General features: G+C 38.6%; 2 protein-coding genes across 3 annotated transcripts; both read right to left on the bottom strand.

Moving 5' to 3' along the window:
• Window positions 1-839: 839 nt before the first annotated feature.
• On the bottom strand, window positions 840-12594 carry nfe2l2b (nfe2 like bZIP transcription factor 2b). 2 transcript variants are annotated; one of them, XM_016271505.1, is made up of 4 exons: window positions 12485-12594; window positions 7628-7843; window positions 7332-7493; window positions 840-2210 (listed from the first exon to the last, which is right to left on the bottom strand). In XM_016271505.1, exons 1-4 carry the CDS (start codon window positions 12515-12517, stop codon window positions 999-1001), a joined length of 1623 nt encoding a protein of 540 aa, XP_016126991.1. In that variant the 5' UTR covers window positions 12518-12594; the 3' UTR covers window positions 840-998. The 2 variants fall into 2 exon arrangements, with proteins under 2 accessions (XP_016126991.1, XP_016126992.1); XM_016271506.1 differs by having other exon boundaries at window positions 7332-7448.
• A 5345-nt stretch (window positions 12595-17939) lies between these two features.
• On the bottom strand, window positions 17940-20116 carry LOC107584771 (cytochrome c). The gene is made up of 3 exons (XM_016271504.1): window positions 19987-20116; window positions 18581-18755; window positions 17940-18495 (listed from the first exon to the last, which is right to left on the bottom strand). The coding sequence occupies exons 2-3, from the start codon at window positions 18747-18749 to the stop codon at window positions 18350-18352; spliced, it is 315 nt and encodes a 104-aa protein (XP_016126990.1). The 5' UTR covers window positions 18750-18755; window positions 19987-20116; the 3' UTR covers window positions 17940-18349.
• Window positions 20117-21321: the final 1205 nt, after the last annotated feature.

Below are 21321 nucleotides of genomic sequence, written 5' to 3'. Positions count from 1 at the left end.
TAACAAACATGAACAATAGATTTATTACAGTATTTATTCATCTTTGTTAATGTTAATGAAAATACAGTTGTTCACTTAGTTCATGTTAATTCACAGCGCACTAACTAATGTTAACAAGCACAACTTTTGGTTTTAATAATGCATCAGTAAATGTTGGAATTAACAGTAACGAAGATTATTAAATGCTGTAGAAGTATTGTTCATGCTTAGTTCATGTTAACTAAAGTCAACTAATGAACCTTATTGTAAAGTGTTACCGAAGTCTCAAAAAAGTATCACTATTTCTACAAAATTATTAAGCAGCACAACTGTTTTCAACCTTGATAATAATTCTGCGTTTCTTAACCACCAAATCCGTGATTTCTGAATGATCGTGTGACGCTGAAGACTGGAGTAATGGCTGCTGAAAATTCAGCTTTGCCATTACTAATAAATTACATTTTAAAATATATTAAAATGGAAACCAGTTATTATAGATGTAAATGTACAATACCATAGTTGTCCGATTTTATTGTCATTTAAATGTAACTGACAGCAATTTGGAGATTTCAGTCTGTCCCTATTCAAGTAGACAGTAGCTGTACTGCATGACTGAAAACAGTGGCTTAGGGATGATGCTAATTTAACTGGTTAAACCAGGGGTGCCCAAACTCGGTCCTGGAGGGCCGGTGTCCTGCAGAGTTTAGCTCCAACTTGCCTCAACACACCTGCCAGGAAGTTTCTAGCATGCCTAGTAAGAGCTTGATTAGCTGGTTCAGGTGTGTTTCATTAGGGTTGGAGCTAAACCCTGCAGGACACCGGCCCTCCAGGACCAAGTTTGGGCACCCCTTGGTTAAACTGTCACTCAACCAACCTCCCTTGACAAAATCAATAGGAGATGAATGTGAATGCCAGACACAAACAGGGCCAATGATTCCTCGAAACCACGACATCCCATAACTAAAGTCCCGGGTGTGTCATGTTACAAACACCAAAAGAGCTTTGCTGTACTTCAGGAGTTATACAGCAATAGGTAAATCCTCTGTCGGCGTATTTGTCTTGTCAGCTGTGCGACGTGGCAGCAGGTAAACCGTGCCGTCGGTGCTGTGCTGTAGTTTGTACTCTCTAGGGTTGTAGGAGTTTCCATGTTCATCTCTCAGCTGTCTGAACACCTCGTTGTAGAGTTTCCTGAGCTTCACTTTCGTCTCATGAAGTTCTCTAGTGTTCTTCTCGTTTTCCTCCTTGATTTGCTCCTTCTCCCTCTTCAGATCCTCAATCTCTTCTTCGAGATCAATAAGACTATTCATCTTTCGTTTGCGACAGCTCTGGGCTGCCATCTTGTTTTTGCCTCGTCTTCGAATGTCTCTGATGAGGCTATTTTGAGTGTGGTTGAGTTTGCAGGAGCTGATGGCTTCGTTAAATGCTTCCACGGGTAGGTTGATTATGTCATGTACACCAAATGGCAAACTCATGGCTTGGGCCCGCTGTTCATCACGACATACGCGCTGGACTTCTGCAGCTCCGCTTGTAGTTGAGAGATTTGCCTGAGGCTCTCTTTGAGAATATTCAGGTGTTGATTCATTTTGAGTTTGGTGTTGTGCATACGTAACGGTTTCGCACAGCGTTGCCTCTACAGCCTCAGAGTGTAGAGATAAAGGTAGCAGATCGGTGTAATCTGATAGGATGCTCTCCAGCTCATCCTTGTCTGATTGGCCATTACTTAAAGTGTCAGCAGCATAGAGGGATGTCTCTAAATCCACAGAGCCAACAGAAGCAGAGTCATCAAAACCCAGCAGAATGTGGCACTCCTCAAATTGTAAAAGTGTTTGTGGAGCACTATTTAATTGTTCAGGTTTACTGAGTGAGCTAGTATTGATGGTATATGAGCAAAACTCACTGAGGGTTGAATCGCTTGAGTTTATCTGGCATTTAGGTAAAATCACTTGATTCTCAGGGGTACTGCAGCTGTAAATCGTGTTTGAAGGTGAAGGTGTAGGATCTCTTGGATCTGAGAACATCTGTATGCATGTTTCCAGGATCTCTACTGGATCAGAGGGTATGGATGACAATGGCTGAGCAACCTCAAAAGAGTCTGATATTGTCTGTGTGACGCCGCATAACGTATCTGTTGAGTTTTCCCTCTGAGGCTCGGGCAGGTTCTGGTGGCAGATTTCGGTGATATCGTCTAAGGGCAAGCTTGAGGCCTCAGACTCCAAGACATCCAAATAATACTAAGAGAGAAACAAAACATTGTTTTAATTATATTAGACATTTTTAAATCATTTTATGTGATTTTTATGTATTTTATTTATTTATTCTGGTCATTTTATTCTGCAATTTACGAAGAGGCATGATATTATTTTGCAACCTTCACATACATATTTTGTACTTTTTGGAGTGAATCACCAAGACTCTTTTTTTTTTTTTATATATATATATTTTCTTTAATATTGATGGATTGCATATTATTTATCTGCCCCATAAGATTTTAGTGGCAATGTACTTAGGTTGTACATGGTAAACTAATAATAATATTATATAATAATATTTAGACAAATGTTCAATGATTTGGGGTCAGTAAGATTTATTGTTTTATTTTTTTCAAATATATAAATGGGTGTTATGGTTGGTTGTTGTGAGTGAAGCGCACTATGAAGAAGAACTAACAATAAAGCTGCTTCCCGATTCGCTTACTTATACTATGCCCTAAACGTATGTACTCTTTTGTGAAGAAAAAGTCAATACTTTTGAGGTTATAGCAAAATAGGCAAGCTTTGGGACATACTACTTCGTCAAAACTGTCTTTAACAGACCGCTCTGTTGCTACGTGCATTCTGTCACCGTTTAAACTGCCCTGTCATTCATCTTGTCACAGTTAACATATTTTGTTTAATTTGATTTCCTACCGTATTGGAGAGAAATGAAGGGCATGTTGATCTGCCAGTCGTGGGTCTTTCATGCCCAGAACTGTGTTTGCAACTTTACATAATGATGCATTTAAAAGTTAATGCCCAAACCTATCTTTATAAAAGTTCAGTGTTGCTGCAGATTAAATATAATGCGGATAACATAAAATATATATTTTTTCATCAGGTTAGACATTGATTATTAGTAATTCAAACCCCTTTCTCTACCTGTCCATAGGTCTCGCATATCCACCATCTTTGTAGTTTAACACTTTTATGCGTGTTTGTAGTTCTAATCAAATCATCGTCTAATGTGAAATGGGTTGTGGGCAATATTAGCCATTAGAGTGTACATCAATTTGCACTTCGAATTCTAACCGGAAGTAGTAGACCATCCGGGAATGTCTGGCATACTCATTTCAACATACTACGATTTGGGACATAATAATTCTATTTTCTAATACTATTTAGGAAGGATATTATGCAAATTGGGACACAGTATTAGTCTTTAATCGATAAATCCACAGAAAACTCACAAAACCACAAGGTATAGACGAGAACAGACAAAGACTGAAGGAGAACTGAGGTTTATAAGCAAGAACCAAACAAAGGGAACTAATGAGATAATCAGACAACAGGTGAACAGAATGACTAATTAAACAGACTGGGGAAAACTAGGTCAGAATGGGCAGAACCAAAAACACACAGAAAACAAAGCATACATGTTACAGTAACCCCCTCCCGGAAGGCGCATCCTTGTGCCTTAAATAATCCATCTGAGGAGAGAGGGTGGGGGTTCTGGAGGGGGCGAGAAGCAGGAGAGAGGCAAAACAAACCAAGTCCAATAAATAAGTCCATGGGGGAGAAGAGGGTGAAAGGAGCCAGGGGAAAGCCAGGAGCAGGAGGAGCCAGATGTTGGTCCAGAGACCAGCCAGAACGAGGCCCCAGGGTGGAGTCGAGGGAGGGAGGAGCCATGGTGGAAACTTGACAGACGACACCCTGGGGACGGCCGATGGAAACAGAGCCACTGGAGGTGGAGACCCAGGTGGACCCGAGCAGACGGAGAGCCAGGGTGGAACCCGAGGTCCGGAGGGCCAAGGCAGAGCTGACGGCTCCTGCATGTAAGAAGGAGACGGGGTCCCAGAAGACCGCGGCTGAGCTGGAGTGACTGAGGACACAGTAGGAGCCGAAGGGAAGGAGGAGCCAGACGGAACCAGAGGGATGGAGAGACGAGTTGAAGCAGGAGGAGTGGAATCCTGTAGCGGAGGAAGGTCGCCGACTGACCAAGGCGGAGTCGGAGGGACGAGGGAGCCTGTTGGAGCCAGTGGGATGATGGGCCACTGTGGAGATGAGGGAGCAAGGAGCCACAGGGGATCCTCACACCTAGGCAGAGCTGGAGATTTGAAGGCCCGAGGCGAATCAGAGTGCCCGGATGGAGCTGACTGACGTTGAGCTGAGGGACTGACAGGAACCAGTGGAGGTATGGCTGAGGAACTTTCTGGTTCTAGGAGAGGAGGCAGGAGAGGGAGGCTGCGAGGGAACACAGGAGAACAGGAGCTGGGCAGAACCAGCGAAGACGCAGGAGATTCAGACTCAGGAGATATAGGAGACTCAGGAGAATTGGGTATTACCTCCCCAAAACAGTCAATTAAATCCACATCAGAGATGTCTATAAGTTCCTCTAAATAGTTTCCAGAGGCCAGTTGCAGCTCACCCTCAGTGGCGGGAGTGTGGGCAGGACTTCCCTCCAAGCTGTTTATCTCCACTAGTTCTCCTGTCAGGCATGTGCGGTGTTGCCGGCTCACACACTTGGTCAGATGCGTCGACACCCTCTGGCTCCATGGCGATGGCAGGCGCAGTTGCATCTGCTCGCGCTGACTTTTCAGTACAGACAGGCTCGGGCTCTCTGTCTGCGGTGGGCTCAGGCAAACGCTCCGTACAGCTGGGTGGTGATGGCTGGCTGGGCTCTGGGTCGGGAGTGGGGCTGGTGAATTCTTCCTCCGCTGGGCCGATGGTGAATGCTGAATTGTTGTTCACCAGCACCCAATCCGCAAACATTGTGAAGCTCCCTTGAGGACCATGCCCGGACAGCTTAGCCTTTGTGGCGGTGTTCAGTACCACGTAAAAAAACGTGCATAGGCAGCTGTCCGAGTAATGCTTCAGGTATGCTAGATAAAAAAAAATCCCTTGTGTGGTCCTCAAGGGAGCGATCCCCCTGCTCGAGCAGGAGGAGCTGGATGGTAGGCAGGTTCATGAAAAAACAAAAATAAACAAAAGGGAAAATGCCACAAAACTAATCGTTTTGAGGGTCCATTCTTCTGTTATGGTTGGTTGTTGTGAGTAACGCGCACAACAAAGGATAATTAACAATAACAGTCTTTAATATATAAGAGGCCAGTTGCAGCTCACCCTCAGTGGCGGGAGTGTGGGCAGGACTTTCCTCCAAGCTGTTTATCTCCACTAGTTCTCCTGTCAGGCATGTGCGGTGTTGCCGGCTCACACACTTGGTCAGATGCGTCGACACCCTCTGGCTCCATGGCGATGGCAGGCGCAGTTGCATCTGCTCGCGCTGACTTTTCAGTACAGACAGGCTCGGGCTCTCTGTCTGCGGTGGGCTCAGGCAAACGCTCCGTACAGCTGGGTGGTGATGGCTGGCTGGGCTCTGGGTCGGGAGTGGGGCTGGTGAATTCTTCCTCCGCTGGGCCGATGGTGAATGCTGAATTGTTGTTCACCAGCACCCAATCCGCAAACATTGTGAAGCTCCCTTGAGGACCATGCCCGGACAGCTTAGCCTTTGTGGCGGTGTTCAGGACCACGTAAAAAAACGTGCATAGGCAGCTGTCCGAGTAATGCTTCAGGTATGCTAGATAAAAAAAAATCCCTTGTGTGGTCCTCAAGGGAGCGATCCCCCTGCTCGAGCAGGAGGAGCTGGATGGTAGGCAGGTTCATGAAAAAACAAAAGTAAACAAAAGGGAAAATGCCACAAAACTAATCGTTTTGAGGGTCCATTCTTCTGTTATGGTTGGTTGTTGTGAGTAACGCGCACAACAAAGGATAATTAACAATAACAGTCTTTAATATATAAATCCACAGGAAACTCTAAGGAGACTAAAGGAGAAAGAACCAAACAAAGGGAACTAATGAGATAATCAGACAACAGGTGAAAATAATGACTAATTAAACAGACTGAGGAAAACTAGAAAACAAAGCATACATGTTACAGTGGGTTTATTCAGCAAGGATGCATTAAACTTATCAAAAGTTACATGAAAGACATTTACAAAATATTTATAATTCAAATAAATCCTGAAATAGAAATATAATTTTTATTAATTAAAGACTCCTGATAAAGATATATCACAGTTTCCACTTAGCAGCACTTAATATTTTAAACATTGATAATAAGAAATCTTGAGCACTGAATCAGCATGTTAGAATGATTTCTAAAGGATCATATGACATTGAAGACTGTAGTAATGGCTGCTGAAAATTTAGCGTTGCCTTCCGAGGTATAAATTACATTTATATTAAAATAGAAAAAAAACATTTTAAATTGTAGTGATATTTCACAATATTACTGATTTTATAGTGGAGTTTAATAAATGCAGCCTTAGTGAACAAAAACATAAAAAATGCAGTTGCTATCTGCAACATACTAGACTTGTAGGAGAAGGAATGTGTGAGCTGTGGGCGACATTTGAGACAAGGCCATGCTAGAGACAACTGTGATATGGCAGAACGCCTATTTCTATGATAGTGGAGACATTTACCTTCATGCTATTCCATGGAAAATCTAAACATTAACTCATCATATCTCATATAAGCACACACCTCAAACAATTTACTGTAGCTCTAAAGCTTCTTAATATTACTGATTAGATATATGGTACTAATTGCTTACCTGTTATTATTTTTTACCTATACCTAACAAATTGTAAGTTAAGAGGAGTTTGCAACTAGACACTTTTATGAACTACAATTGCCACTCAAATGCCTTGTTTCCTTTAATTTATTTATAAAGCACATTTAAAATAAACAGAAGATGAAACATACTGTAGTTACTATTTAGAAATAATACATTAATAAAACATTAAAATATATAAGATCTTGTCTTGTATGGAAGCAACCAACAACAGTTTAGGCGTTTTTTTTTTTTTACACTTAATTTAAACCATCATTAAATGCGCACTATTTTTTTCTCTCTGGTAGAAAGGCAACTCTAAGAATGTGCTGAAGTCATCACTGACTTATTTGTGATTTAATAAAGTCAGTAGCTATGTGATTTTATAATTACCATAGATTACAATTAAATTACCTAAATTTAATGTAACTTTGTCTGTAAACTTGTAGTTGCCAAGAAAGAAAATGTATTCCAAAATTAAATGCCAACCATGCACAAGTTCAGGCATGTCTGTGTGTGTCTTCCTGCATTGTGTGCATAAGTACCTGTAAGTCTGGCCGTGACAGCAGTTCACTAAAAGCCTGCTCTTGAGAAGGAGGCTTCTGAGACTTCTGAGAGAAGAGCAATGCAGACAGCAAGGGATTCTGGGTAACAGGTGAACGCTGAGTAAACACTGTAGAATGCAATGTCTCTGACAAGGGCACAGCCTAAAACAGTGAAAATAACTCAACACTAAACAATAGAGAGTGTGTGAGTGTGTGTACAGGTGTTATTTTGAGCGATTTTAAGGTTTTCTGTATTAATTAAGGGATGCACACTGTTTATTTGTTTATATGGTTACCTGGGAGTTCACAGATGAAGGACTAGGCAAAAACTCTCCAGTTTCTTTGTCTAGTTTCTGTAATCTTTGCATTATCATTTCAAGCTCTCGCTCTCTTTTTAACTCTCTTTCTCTTGCTCTCGTGGTCTCCTCCTCCCTCTGTCGAAGACATCCATCAAAGATGTCTCGCTCCACCCCCAAATCGACATCTTGCCTCCATAAAATATCAATCAAATCCTAAACAGAAAGACATCATGTAAAACAGACAATTGACCATGTTTGTCTGTGGCTGGCTGTGCATACTGGAATTACAATAAGAGCATGTTTGCATAAACTTTTGGTGAACTCTCACAATATCAGTCATGTTTTTGTACATGATTTGCATTCACATTCATTTGCTTGGCAGGTGCCTTCTTACCAAATGCACCTGTAAACTTTTCAGGTAGGTGTAGCATGTTATAACAATAAACACTATCAGGGTGAATAATTTCATTTTAGAAATACAGTAAAACACGCTTTAATTTCACCTTATCAGAACCCATGCATAAAACCAATTAAACTGAACAACATATTATAAGCAAACATCTTAAGTGAATTTAATTGACCCCCTCATTGGTTTTCTTTGAAAAAATGCTGGGTTGTTTCAAACCAACTTTGGGTCAAATATGAACTAACCCAACCATTGGGTTAAATTTTTTAATAAATTTTTTAACCCAAAAGTTGGGTTAGTCCATATTTGACCCAAAGTTGGTTTGAAACAACCCAGCATTTTTTAGAGTCTTGGAAAACCTGCATTATATGAGGTAGCCTAATTTTAAAAGTGTGATTTATACACCTGAAAATGTCATGAAAATGTATAAAATCTTATAACTCCAATGGCATTTTTGTAAAGAATATACATTTTTCTAGTTATCTAGAAACAAGAAATTTAATAAAAAAAATTGTCAAAATATTATCCAGTAAATTACGAATGACTGGAAAAGTTATGGGGCCTTTGAATATTGTTGTGGACAATATGGGGCCTTGGAGTCAAAAAGGTTGAGAACCACTGATATAAGATCACTTGTGATTACTTCTTTTGATGTGATAAAACGGTAATCAAAGCATTTATGAGCCCTGATTGTGTGGTCAGAGGTTGTGCTGCCACTGAGGGAGCCTGATATACGACACCAGAACAATAAAGTGCCTCACTATGTCTCTGCTTTGTTTTCTACTCAAAGTAAATGTCAATGACATCTGCAGTGCACACTACAGATGTAAAACTGAAAATAGAAACCGTTCATTTCAGTTCAGTTCAGACAAGGGATACATGTTTGGCTGGTTGGCATGAGTCCAATTATGGCTTAGGTAATTGTCTCAAACAAAAAAAAAACCTGAATGCGAAACTGAGTGCCCATGCAAAGGTTGAGAACCACTGATATAAGATCACTTGTGATTACTTCTTTTGATGTGATAAAACGGTAATCAAAGCATTTATGAGCCCTGATTGTGTGGTCAGAGGTTGTGCTGCCACTGAGGGAGCCTGATATACGACACCAGAACAATAAAGTGCCTCACTATGTCTCTGCTTTGTTTTCTACTCAAAGTAAATGTCAATGACATCTGCAGTGCACACTACAGATGTAAAACTGAAAATAGAAACCGTTCATTTCAGTTCAGATCAGATCAGTTCAGACAAGGGATACATGTTTGGCTGGTTGGCATGAGTCCAATTATGGCTTAGGTAATTGTCTCAAACAAAAAAAAAACCTGAATGCGAAACTGAGTGCCCATGAGCAGAGATGGCAGAATTCAAACAGCGTACTAATTGGAGTCAAGCAGAACAACTGTCATCGAGATGAATGGGAATGCTATCGGATAACTTTCTTCAGGTATACAGCAGTTCAGATTAGTTCATTTCAGGTTAATTTAGTTCTATCCCACTGTATTTCTATAGTTTACCATATGGTAAAAAAGGACAAAATATATTTTAGATATATGCTAAATGTTGCTTATATGTTGTAAACAGTGAGGCTCAATGTAATATATTTTTAAAATTGATTATATTAATATATTTAGTAACCTTCATATACCAAAATGTATTTTAAATTGTATTTCAGGGGCAAGAAAATAAATTTCCGATCTTATAGTAGCCTATAGGCTAATTGCAAATGTTCGTGGAATAGCCTACTAGATATCAAAACTAGATTTATAATGATTTAATAATGTTTCATTTTTGTATATAGTGTAAAATATTTCTTCAAATTTGAGCAAAACATTTTTTTATGCTTTTTAAAATGCATTTATATTTCTATTATATATATAGAAAAAAAGGTTATTTAGTTCTAACATACTGCCATTTTTATGTACTAGTCCTCTAGAATCACACATAGGGAACAACAGGAGTCAGCTTGTCATTTACTGTGTTTTAAAGCCTAATGTGTAACCTATTTTTACTGTCATTTCAATTCACTATCAGTGATAGATATTGCCATTGGTGTTTACAAGGTGAGATATAGAGGTGTGCACATTGTACACAACAATGGCAGTGATTGAAAATGTTTTCAAGCATATTTACTACTAACAGACCCTATAATCAGTGTATGTCCATTCCAGCTTTGCTGTTTCCATGTATGTGTGTTAACCTGAAGGCCATGACACCGCGGTCTTCTGAGTGAGCGCACTTTATATGCTGGTACACAAACAAAACTTCTAAGTGGTGGTCATAGCACCAATGGAGTCGGCCATAAAGACCTTGAACTTTGTTGCCCTCTCACTGGAGTCACGCAAGTAAATAAATGCTCCAGCTTATGTAGGAGATCATGCATTTAGTTCACTGAGCAACCTAGGGGAAACAATTAATCAGATTTTAACAGAAAAAATCCAGAACAAGAATAACTGGGAGAAAGAAGGTATAAAGGTGAGCTGAGTGAAAGGTGAATACACACGCCTACAGCTGGGTGGTGAATGTGATGATGCAACTGTGTTAAAGTGTAAACAGGCTGATAGAGCCTTCTGTGCATAAAAGACAACTGATTTATGAATTAACTCTTCTCATTGGGGTAAATGGCTACCCACCCTGAAGCAGTAGTGCAGTATTGGGTGTGTCTGGATCAGGTGCACAAAGTGAAATGTTTATTTAACCAACCCAGTTACTTGAATTCATGACAGCTGAGACAAATTTTATGTGGGTGGCCTCCCCCAGCCTTAGAGACCTCGGGTCCAAAGCTTTCTTTTCCTCCACTCCCCATTTACAGCCCAATATGAAAAAAAATTAAAAAATTAAAAAAGGGATTATTTTGCAGTTCTAAAAATATGCTCTAATTGCTTAAATTATATATATATATATATATTCCCGCCACTCATCAGTATCATGGACATTCATTAATCAGCACACCTGTTCACTTTTTAGTTTATCTCTGCATATTTAAGTTCCTCTGGGTTCACTTCTCAGTTTTTCTGCATTTTTTGTGCTATGTACATTGTTTCGTAGCTTGGCGTACATTTTGGATTACCTTCTGTTGCTTTTTTTAATAAACTGTGTTGTTTTATTTACTTTGGATTCATCTACCTCATCTGTTAGGACCAGTGCTTGAAGTGGAAAAAATAAATATATACATTTTCATCATTCCAGATGTGTATATATATATATATATATAATGTGCATATAATTAGATATACTGTAAGTTGTTCTTATTATATGGTCATATGAATATACAAGGCCCCTATATGATGCTAGATCTTCAAACTAACTTCACTACTCATTATTTATTTATAATATACTACAGACTTTTGGGGTTGAATGATTTTTTTTAAATATTTTTGAAAGTAGTCTCTTTTGCTAACCAAGAATGAATTTATTTGATCAAAAATACTGTAAAAACAGTATTTTTGTGAAAAAATTATTACAATTTAAATGAACATTTAATTTTTTTTTAATTATATTTTATATTAAATAAATAAATGACATTTATTTTACAAATTGCATTTATTTCTTTAATACGCTGAATTGGTGCAATTCTTATTATTATCGATGCTGCTTTATATTTTTCTGAAAGCCAAACACACACACACACACATATATATATATATATATATATATATATATATATATATATATATATACACTGAGAGAGAGAGAAAGAGAGGGTGAGATACTTCATGATGCTGACAGTAAAGGTAACCACTTTAAATCCACCGAAAAAGACCAAACTACATGTATATAAAATTCCACAAAATAATAATGTTTCATGGCTTTCTTTTATTTCTTTTAAACACTGCAACGCTTTAGTAAGGTTATAATTCTTAATAGTTCCGTCCTTTTTATTTAAATTTTTAATGTCATTTTGCAGGTAACTTTTAAGATCATCTCATTTATATATTTATATATATATATATATATATATATATATATATATATATATATATATATATATATATATATATATATACACTGAGAGAGAGAGAAAGAGAGGGTGAGATACTTCATGATGCTGACAGTAAAGGTAACCACTTTAAATCCACCGAAAAAGACCAAACTACATGTATATAAAATTCCACAAAATAATAATGTTTCATGGCTTTCTTTTATTTCTTTTAAACACTGCAACGCTTTAGTAAGGTTATAATTCTTAATAGTTCCGTCCTTTTTATTTAAATTTTTAATGTCATTTTGCAGGTAACTTTTAAGATCATCTCAGCAATTCTACAATAAGGCTACAATTACAGGAAAACAACATCAAAAATGGGACTTCAAAATACGAATTAGTCCTTTTTCCATCAGTTCCATCAGCACCAAATTTCATGGATGTATGTGGATTTACATGAACCTAGTCTATGGTGTAAATTTTGACTAAATATTTTTGGTTTTCTATCAAAGTACTGTTTTTTTAAACTTACCTCGTGTTGAAACTGAGCTGAAGGGTCGTCCATGTCTTTCAGTTGATGTTGAAGGACTTGTCTGAAGGAGGACTAATATATGCGTCAGCGAAGCATATTTCTGAATCAAATCTGACGACACGCGTGTGTAATAACCACCCAGACAGGACTCGCCCACAATATCCACCAACCAATCAAACAGCAGATAACAAAAATTAACATTGACCCGCCTACTACAAAGCATCGACCAATAATAACTTTCAACTCAACCAGACATGCCTTCATCACTTTACAACATATTTACAATCTGCTTTCCTCATCAATAATAATGTTGATGAAACAGTTTTATCTTGAGTCTTCACAGTTACAAATGAAAAAGCACAAGTTTACCTCCTTAAAGGGGTCATATGATGCGATTTCAATTTTCCTTTCTCTTTGGAGTGTTACAAGCTCTTGGTGCATAAAGAAGATCTGTAAAGTTGCAAAGACTAAAGTCTCAAATCCAAAGAGATATTCTTTATAAAAGTTAAGAGTCAGCCACACCTACCTAAAACGGCTCGTTCTAACACGCCCCCACATATCTACGTCACGATGTGGGAAGATTTGCATAACGCCGCCCAAATGTTCACGCAAAGAAAGAAGGCGTAACTTTTATTCTCACTGTAGTATTGTTGACGCTGCAGCCATGTCATGAAGGCGCTGTGTGCTTTGTTGTGGAAGCGAAACTACTTTGTTTGTTCTTCCAAAAGAGGACGATATACGCTTCGTCATGCCTGGAGCTGATCCGTGCTGGTCGCTGAGGAAATACTTCAACTTCGCGCTGTCGATCGCCGGATCAGCTTTCACCGTCGACTACGAAGCGGAGTCCAGCCCGGGGTCGTCACATGTGGTTGCCGCAGGCATCACACACACTTGAGGAATTCGGCCAATCACAACGCACTGGATAGCTGGCCAATCAGAGCACACCTCGCTTTTTCAGACCGATGAGCTTTGTAAAAATCGACGCGTTTCAGAAAGGCGGGGCATAGAGGAGAAACAATAATGTACAGTATGTGGAAAATAATGTGTTTTTTTAACTTAAACCGCATAAACACATTTCATTACACCAAATACACAAAATAATGTTCCTTTTAGCAACATCATATGACCCCTTTAAAACGTAAAATGGCATAACTGCTACTTTGCTCTGATTTTCTTTTCAGAGTCTAAAACTAGGCTACGTAAAAATATAATTTAATTCAAGTTTAATGGAGGATTTTGTTTTGATTAATTGTTCCCAACCTTAAACATGCACAGTGTACAATGTAATACATTATAAAATAAAATGTACATAATGTATTTAAACACAACTTCAGATGAATCATACATTGCCCGTCTTTCAAGAATTCCTTCCCCCTCGGCTTTCAACACGCCACGAAATGTGACAGGTAGCTGTGACTAGCGCCATGCCCACTCTAAGTTACCTTTGCCAAGGGTACGAGCTCAGAGAAGAGTCTCCCACGAGCGCGTTCATGAGTACCCTACATGTTCACGTTTGGGGTGGTCCAGCGATGCATTCAGTCTGTTTCGAGGCTCAGCCAGGAGAGCCACCGGTCAACCGTGAGGTAAGCAGACACTTTACAGTCCAGAATTAAACTTTCATTAGTGGCTTTGGCCTCTAGTTTATGTTTTTAGAGGCGATGCATTAAACTCAGAAAAGCGTGCGCAATAAATTATACTGCTTTAGGCAGTTCTTAAAGTGATGCCAAGCTTAAACTATTTTACAAAGTCATTTGAGAAGTTTTGGATACAAAAGCTGAGCATCTAAAATATGGATGACTGTTGTTTTAAATACGCTCAGCTGTTCACAAATTCACATATAGGCCAGTATGTAGGCTACATTGTAGAACATTTGCTTCTGAAAACTGAATTGGTGAATTGAAATGTTACACATTAGGAGGAAAAATATATGTGTATGTTTCCATATATTGCACATATATTCTTGGATATTTTATTTAAATTTTTTTCTTGTTTCAACATGCCAAAATAGACCTTCGTGGGTTGTATAAAATAAGACCTCCTTTACAGGCTGTCAAATTAAGATTCTCTTAAATATTGTTGCAACAGTTTGAAGTTGTTAATGCATGGAGACACGTCAGCTTATTCTAGAGAGTGGACATAAATTCTAACATGTGTTTTACTTCCCAGGAACCCCTCGAGCTGATTGGTCCTCAGTGGGCAACCTTCTCAACCAAGGCAACTGCAAGTGAACTGACTGAAGCCCAAATGATTGCAGTAAATGTTTGATTTTAAAGACGAATCTAGAATTCAAAAAGACGAAAATGCATGCATAGGCTTCGTCTGCCAAAGCTGCATACCTACACTAGTTAACTTGCACATATGGACACACTTATACAGAGAAACACACACATTCGAGCATGGCTCCTCGGGGAAAGTTCTGTGGTCCACTCTGGCTGTGTGAGTGTGTGGTCAGTGCATTACAGAACTTTGCTTTGGAAGCTCCACCCATCAAATCTCTATTGATCCCAGAGAAAATAAAGGCTTGGTTTTTACGAGTTTCATGACGGGTTTGAAGTGTATACTTTAACATGGATTAATATGTTTTTTGTTAACATAATTTTGTTAGTATTTCAGATGTTGACATCAAATTGACTTTTTAACCGAATCCCTCCATATTTATAAAAAGATGTAATTTAGTTATTATAAAAAAATATTAACAGCATAAAGAACAATATACAAAGAAGACATGCAGTCAACAATGAATGATGACGTCATCATAATTCAATGATGTCATCATAATGATTTTATGATGATGTCATCATAATTCAAATGACCTCCATGGTTAACAGCTTGCAGATTTTGGAACTTGTTAAATCTTCTATCTTTTGAACAAAGTGTTTTATTTTTCTTATTTACCCTGACAAGCATATTTTCACAAGTGTGAAAGTATACAATTTTGTTTTCTTGGCTTGTAATATTCTGTTGGAACTCAAAATGGTTAATATTGCTAAGTGCTGCTGGAACTAAAAAGGTTTACGTAACGTTATACTTTGCAGAAGCCAGTCAGTCACAAATATCATGTCATTTGGTGAATTCATGGCACACAATGTATTTAAAGAGGCTAACCTCTCACAGTTTTTTAATGGATTGCATCAAAGAGACTAATCTGATGACTGTTATGAATGTTATCCATGAAGCCCATAAGCAAAATAGTGTTTGCAGTTGTTAAATATGCTGCATTTAATGCAGTATGTCGTATTTGGCTGCAAACTTCACCAACAACCATTAACATCCATTAACATCATTTTGTAATTTCAAAGATTGTGGGTTGAATTTATATGAATTTCCTTTGAATTCTTACATTTTTCACTATTTTTATATTATTTTCATATTCATTCATATTTTTGCCTTTAAATATATTTTTTAAAAGTACAAATATTTCACGTAGTCTCTCAATTAACAGATAAGAATAATAATAGTAATAATAATAATAATAAAAGTCTTTATAAGCCAGTGTGCATGTAACTGTAACTTTTTGTAACTGTAACTCTTCTATTTTTATGGCAGTTAACATTTACAGTTTTACACAAGAAAGAAAGAAAAATAAATTATAGCTGACTGCTGTCCTCTAGTGGAGTTCTGTGTCCTCTGATCCCTCCCAGCTCATGTCTTTCTTATCTCAGTTCCTGTATCAGACACTTTCACCTTGAGAATGTTGATGTAATTAACACAAAATATATATTTTTTAAATTGCTTTATATATCGATTACTCTTACATCTTCACAAGCCCATCCCTGTGTTCACAGCCCGCTCATAAATTGTAGGTCAAACAAGAGAAGTGAAACGATACTGTGTTTGTAGACACTGTAACCCTAACACACTGCTACATCTTCGACATACATGATGTTACAGAGGTTCCTCTCAATGACAAACACAGACGAGCAGTGTACTTGCTCTATTTATGTCAGGCATAAATCAACAAGATATTCTATTCGTAAAGCTTTAAATAAACAGGATATAACATAGCCTACATATATTTATATTAAATGTCGCAGCACCGAAATTACTACAATAAACCAAAATGCTAATATATTTCACTGGTGTATTGTAAACGCATGGATTATATTTTAACCAAACGTTTATTCAAACAACATTTAACCTACCATGAATAATTAATACAGAATATAGACAAATTTTAGGCACCATGCCTTACGTGTTTCAACAACAGTGCATGTTGATTGTGCAACCTTTATGTTCAATAAAAAAAAATAAAAAAAGTTACAAAATATTGTTGCGTAACGTTCAGTGTCCTGTAGGTGGCGGCATATATATATATTTTTTAAATGACAATGCTAATGACATTGAACCTGTTGCAGATTTAATGAGTCAGGGTAGATTTATATTTCTGAATATAAACCACGTTTGTTACAATTGTGTGATTTTCCAAATATTATACATTAGGAACTTTCACACAACCCGCAGGCTTTGTAGGCTTGGTATGAGGTAGTTGGTTAGACAATGTGACCAGCTGTACACTTTCTGAAGGGACTCGGATCTCTGTTTGGACTTTGTTCTTTGAGGTGTACTGCACGTAGCCTACCTAAGTATAATGTTCAAGTCCAATCAAAGCTGAGGCTGATAAAGACAGTTGGGCTACGCAATTAATTTATATGTGATCTTCCAGACTTTATAGATAGCACGTCTTCCTGGTAACTTTTGTCTGAGGAGATTTAAGGTAAAATACTCATTAAACTACCCTTATGACCTTAGTACCCAGGTCACAACCAGTACAGGCTAAAGATGAAATTAAGTGTCCATGCTTAGATCCATGAATGATTGTACTTTGCTGTTAGTTACTCTAGAACTATATGCATAATTTGGATGTAATGAACCTGAAAATGGAGAACACAAAACATTTTGTTCCTCAATTGTCAAAGTTAATAATTGAATCTGAGAGCACTTCAGTGGTATTCAATTTGCAGTAATATAATTGTTCAATAATGTTATAATTTATAGCAGTGCAACAGATGGTCAGTTTCCTGACATGAAAGCTTTAATATTCATGGGAGGACCAATGCTCCCATTATCTATCAGTCAAGAACACCAATTATATTGAACTATGATCATGATTAAATGAAAAGGAAAAAGAAAACTTTATAGGACAGTTCTAGGCAAACCGTCATGAAACCCTTGATATACTTGCCGTAACTTTTTACCACGACATTGTCAGAACTTGTCCTGAGATTTCTCAGAGGAAGAACAGCATACCTTACGCTTTATATCCGGAGTTTAAAGGTCTCAAGCACAGCGTCATCAGAGTTGTCTGACTCCTTAAGGGTCTGCTTGGTACATTGAGGATTGAAACTCAAAAGCTAAAACTGAAGATATGGGGAGCTATCACTAAAGCACACAAACATCAGCAGGCAAGCGCATTAGAACATGAAAAGTTAAAAGAACAGACATGACAAAAATTGACTTTTTACCGTTTTATTTGACAGATCAAATCCATCTGAAACAATTAGTTACCAATAAGCATGCTGCTTGTTCAGTCACTCATTGTGATCTAAATACTTTAAGAATTCAGTACAATTTAATAATTTAATGTACAATAGCTCCTGTGAAACCAGGGGGCAAGAGTTTATTCCCTCAGTGGAAACACTGGAGATCCGCAGTAACTCGACTCATTTTAACATTACTTGGACAAACAAAGAAGTGGAAATCCTCACTGCTAAAATGGACTGGCATTAGAAGCATGCCACATGTTATAATGAATAATCCTGGCCACTTGATCGGTCACACCATTCGAATAGATACTGTTAAAGACATTCAAAGCCAAACTACAAACATTTAATTTAAATATTGCGGTCTTCCCGTTCTCCAGCTGTATTATGACGTGGCTGACTTTAAGTATGCAATAAGGTCTGCCCTCTCGCCCTTCTTCTTGATCCCAGCAAAGATCATCTTTGTGCCTGGAATGTACTTCTTGGGATTCTCCAAATATTCCATCAAGGTTTCTTCACTCCAGACAATGCCTGTGAAAAGAAAAATGTGATCAAGATCGTCATTACATCTAATTGTGAAAAGCACACACACTGCTTTTTAATCAGCAAGCCTAACCTTTGCTCTTATTGGCATCGGTGTAGGAATATCCCTCTGCCTGACCAGTCTTGCGTCCAAAAAGACCCCAAAGATTTGGCCCCACTTTGTGCTTGCCTCCGTTTTCAACTGTGTGGCACTGGGCGCACTTCTGGACGAAAACCTTCTTTCCCTTATCAACGTCACCCATATTTACCTAGAAGAAAAAGAGATGTGAAAACACTGCAGAAAGGCATACGGTTTAAAAGCACAGTCGACAGATCATCATAAGGTCATTTAAGGATGGAGCATCTACATGCTTAACCCATGCGCTTCAAGACATAAATCGACCAAATTAAGCTCTACAGCTTATAAGATTAGTTCATAGAGAAGTAAAGCATCTGCTGTTGGTTTCTAGGTAGATGGTTATGTTTCCTTCGACATCCAATCTCGGTCAACATCTCGCAATTAAGATGCTCATCCGAGGATAACCTTAAATCACCTTCATTAAAAGAAACCTTAAATCACTGAAGTATAGCTCGTTAGATACCCGCCTGTGAGAACTAGCTTATCATTAATAAGAAGCCGGATCGGAGTTTGTGTGACAAAATCCCAATTTAACTTACCAAAAGACTCTCAGATAAGGTTTACATGTCTGAAGAACACCTCAGAAGTCGTAAACCGGCGTCAGATCCACGTTGCGGAAGCTAACAGCTAGCCACATCTGCCTAGCTTCCCACAAAGGATAGCCATGCTTAACCCATGCGCTTCAAGACATAAATCGACCAAATTAAGCTCTACAGCTTATAAGATTAGTTCATAGAGAAGTAAAGCATCTGCTGTTGGTTTCTAGGTAGATGGTTATGTTTCCTTCGACATCCAATCTCGGTCAACATCTCGCAATTAAGATGCTCATCCGAGGATAACCTTAAATCACCTTCATTAAAAGAAACCTTAAATCACTGAAGTATAGCTCGTTAGATACCCGCCTGTGAGAACTAGCTTATCATTAATAAGAAGCCGGATCGGAGTTTGTGTGACAAAATCCCAATTTAACTTACCAAAAGACTCTCAGATAAGCTTTACATGTCTGAAGAACACCTCAGAAGTCGTAAACCGGCGTCAGATCCACGTTGCGGAAGCTAACAGCTAGCCACATCTGCCTAGCTTCCCACAAAGCATAGTTTTACATTAATTACTGAACGTTTATTACCGCCCAATTACCAAAAACGAGCCTTCCTCCTGTTCTAATTACAAAAACACAGATTGATATTGATATTAAACCCTATATATTGCTCCCTTCACATACAACTGTTCTTGAAGAGTACCGGTTAACTTACGCAACCTTCCTCAGAACCGCTTCAAAATCCTCCTTTTCGTTTAAAGAACACGTCTGTGACCACCAACACAGCGAACCAAACACGACGTGGTCGGGTTGATTATATTACCTTTCAGACCGTGTGAGGAAGCGCTCGTCTTGTGGGATGAGTTACTCTGCTCGAGCCTGCCGGCGGACCGATCCTGCAACAGGGCGAAAGAGGAAGGTCACTTCATTTTAGAGGCTCGAGAAGGCTCCGGTATTTGACGTCACAGTCATGCGCTGCGTGAGCCGTCACGTGCCTCTTTCCGACGAATCTGGTCACGGTGCCGCAGCTGTTCGCCTGAAGATCCATCTACGGAGTTGTGACACCCATTAAAGAGATAATCGATTAGATAAAGTGGAGTTCAGAGTCTGGACGTGTAAATGGAAGGGATGGAGAAAACAGAGAGTTTGACCTTGGCTTCTTGTCAAACTTACATTTTTTATATTTCCTAGTTATTGTCAGAAAATAATTTTATTTTAAACTGACTTTGTTCATTGAAAGCTGTGGTTAACAACATTAATGAGCAGTTTTTATATCAGCATATATACTGTTAATTAACATTACATTTACTTTGCACCTTGTAACAAGCCTCAAAGCATTCCTCAAGCTGAAACGCCTCCAGCTCTGTGAACATGTATGCGACTCTGATGTAGCGTCACATGAGCGTGTGCCTGCTTGACAGGAGTTTGATTACACTGCAGCAGAAGCACCTATCTATTCGCACGATTCTTGTTCGTGGCAAAATGAGCACGAGAGGTGTTCAGAGGACTTGATTTTCAAGTTATCTGGTGTTTCCCCGTCAAGACCTGAAGCCGGCAGGTGACTCACAAGAGCTTATAATTACGGTGGTTTGCACTCACGTGACTGAGAGGAATGACAAAGACAAATATCAGGTCTTGCCAGACGTACATAATATATATATATATCAGGGTTCTTCAAATCTTGCCCTGGAGGGCCAATGCGCTCCTGATCAAACTCACCTACCTGTGATTTTCTAATGATCCTGAAGACACTGATTAGCATGCTCAGGTGTGTTTGATTAGGGTCAGAGCTAAACTCTGCAGGAAAGTGGATCTCGTGGGCCAGATTTGAGGAGCCCTGATATATATCATAACTGTACAACGTTTCGTAAACATTAGATGTTAGAAATTTCTGATGTAAAAACTGCTTGAAAACGTGCTTCCTTTTCTTATGAGAATACACATAGCCTATAGCTTTTTAAAACAGATCCTCGCCTGCCATACAACTTACGTTAAAACGGCCTACTAACCCAGGGGTGCCCAAACTTGGTCCTGGAGGGCCGGTGTCCTGAAGAGTTTAGCTCCAACCCCAATTGAACACACCTGAACCAGCTAATCAAGCTCTTACTAGGCATACTAGAAACTTGAAGGCAGGTGTGTTGAGGCAAGTTGGAGCTAA

This window comes from Sinocyclocheilus grahami, unplaced genomic scaffold (assembly GCF_001515645.1).
Source record: "Sinocyclocheilus grahami isolate Dianchi unplaced genomic scaffold, SAMN03320097.WGS_v1.1 scaffold63.1, whole genome shotgun sequence".
Lineage (NCBI taxonomy): Eukaryota > Metazoa > Chordata > Actinopteri > Cypriniformes > Cyprinidae > Sinocyclocheilus > Sinocyclocheilus grahami.
The sequence above is the reverse complement of the archived record's forward strand: the minus strand, read 5'-3'. Positions and strand labels throughout refer to the sequence as shown.

What these genes read in the sequence shown, in the direction of transcription:
- nfe2l2b (XM_016271505.1), bottom strand. Translation starts at nt 12,517, where the DNA reads ATGGACGACCCTTCAGCTCAGTTTCAACACGAG. An exon ending in CAGCTCAGTTTCAACACGAG is followed by an intron (nt 7,844 to 12,484) that starts GTAAGTTTAAAA and finishes CTTTCTGTTTAG; the next exon opens with GATTTGATTGATATTTTATG. An exon ending in TGTCACGGCCAGACTTACAG is followed by an intron (nt 2,211 to 7,331) that starts GTACTTATGCAC and finishes TTTCTCTCTTAG; the next exon opens with TATTATTTGGATGTCTTGGA.
- LOC107584771 (XM_016271504.1), bottom strand. Translation starts at nt 18,749, where the DNA reads ATGGGTGACGTTGATAAGGGAAAGAAGGTTTTCGTCCAGAAGTGCGCC. An exon ending in CGATGCCAATAAGAGCAAAG is followed by an intron (nt 18,496 to 18,580) that starts GTTAGGCTTGCT and finishes TTCTTTTCACAG; the next exon opens with GCATTGTCTGGAGTGAAGAA.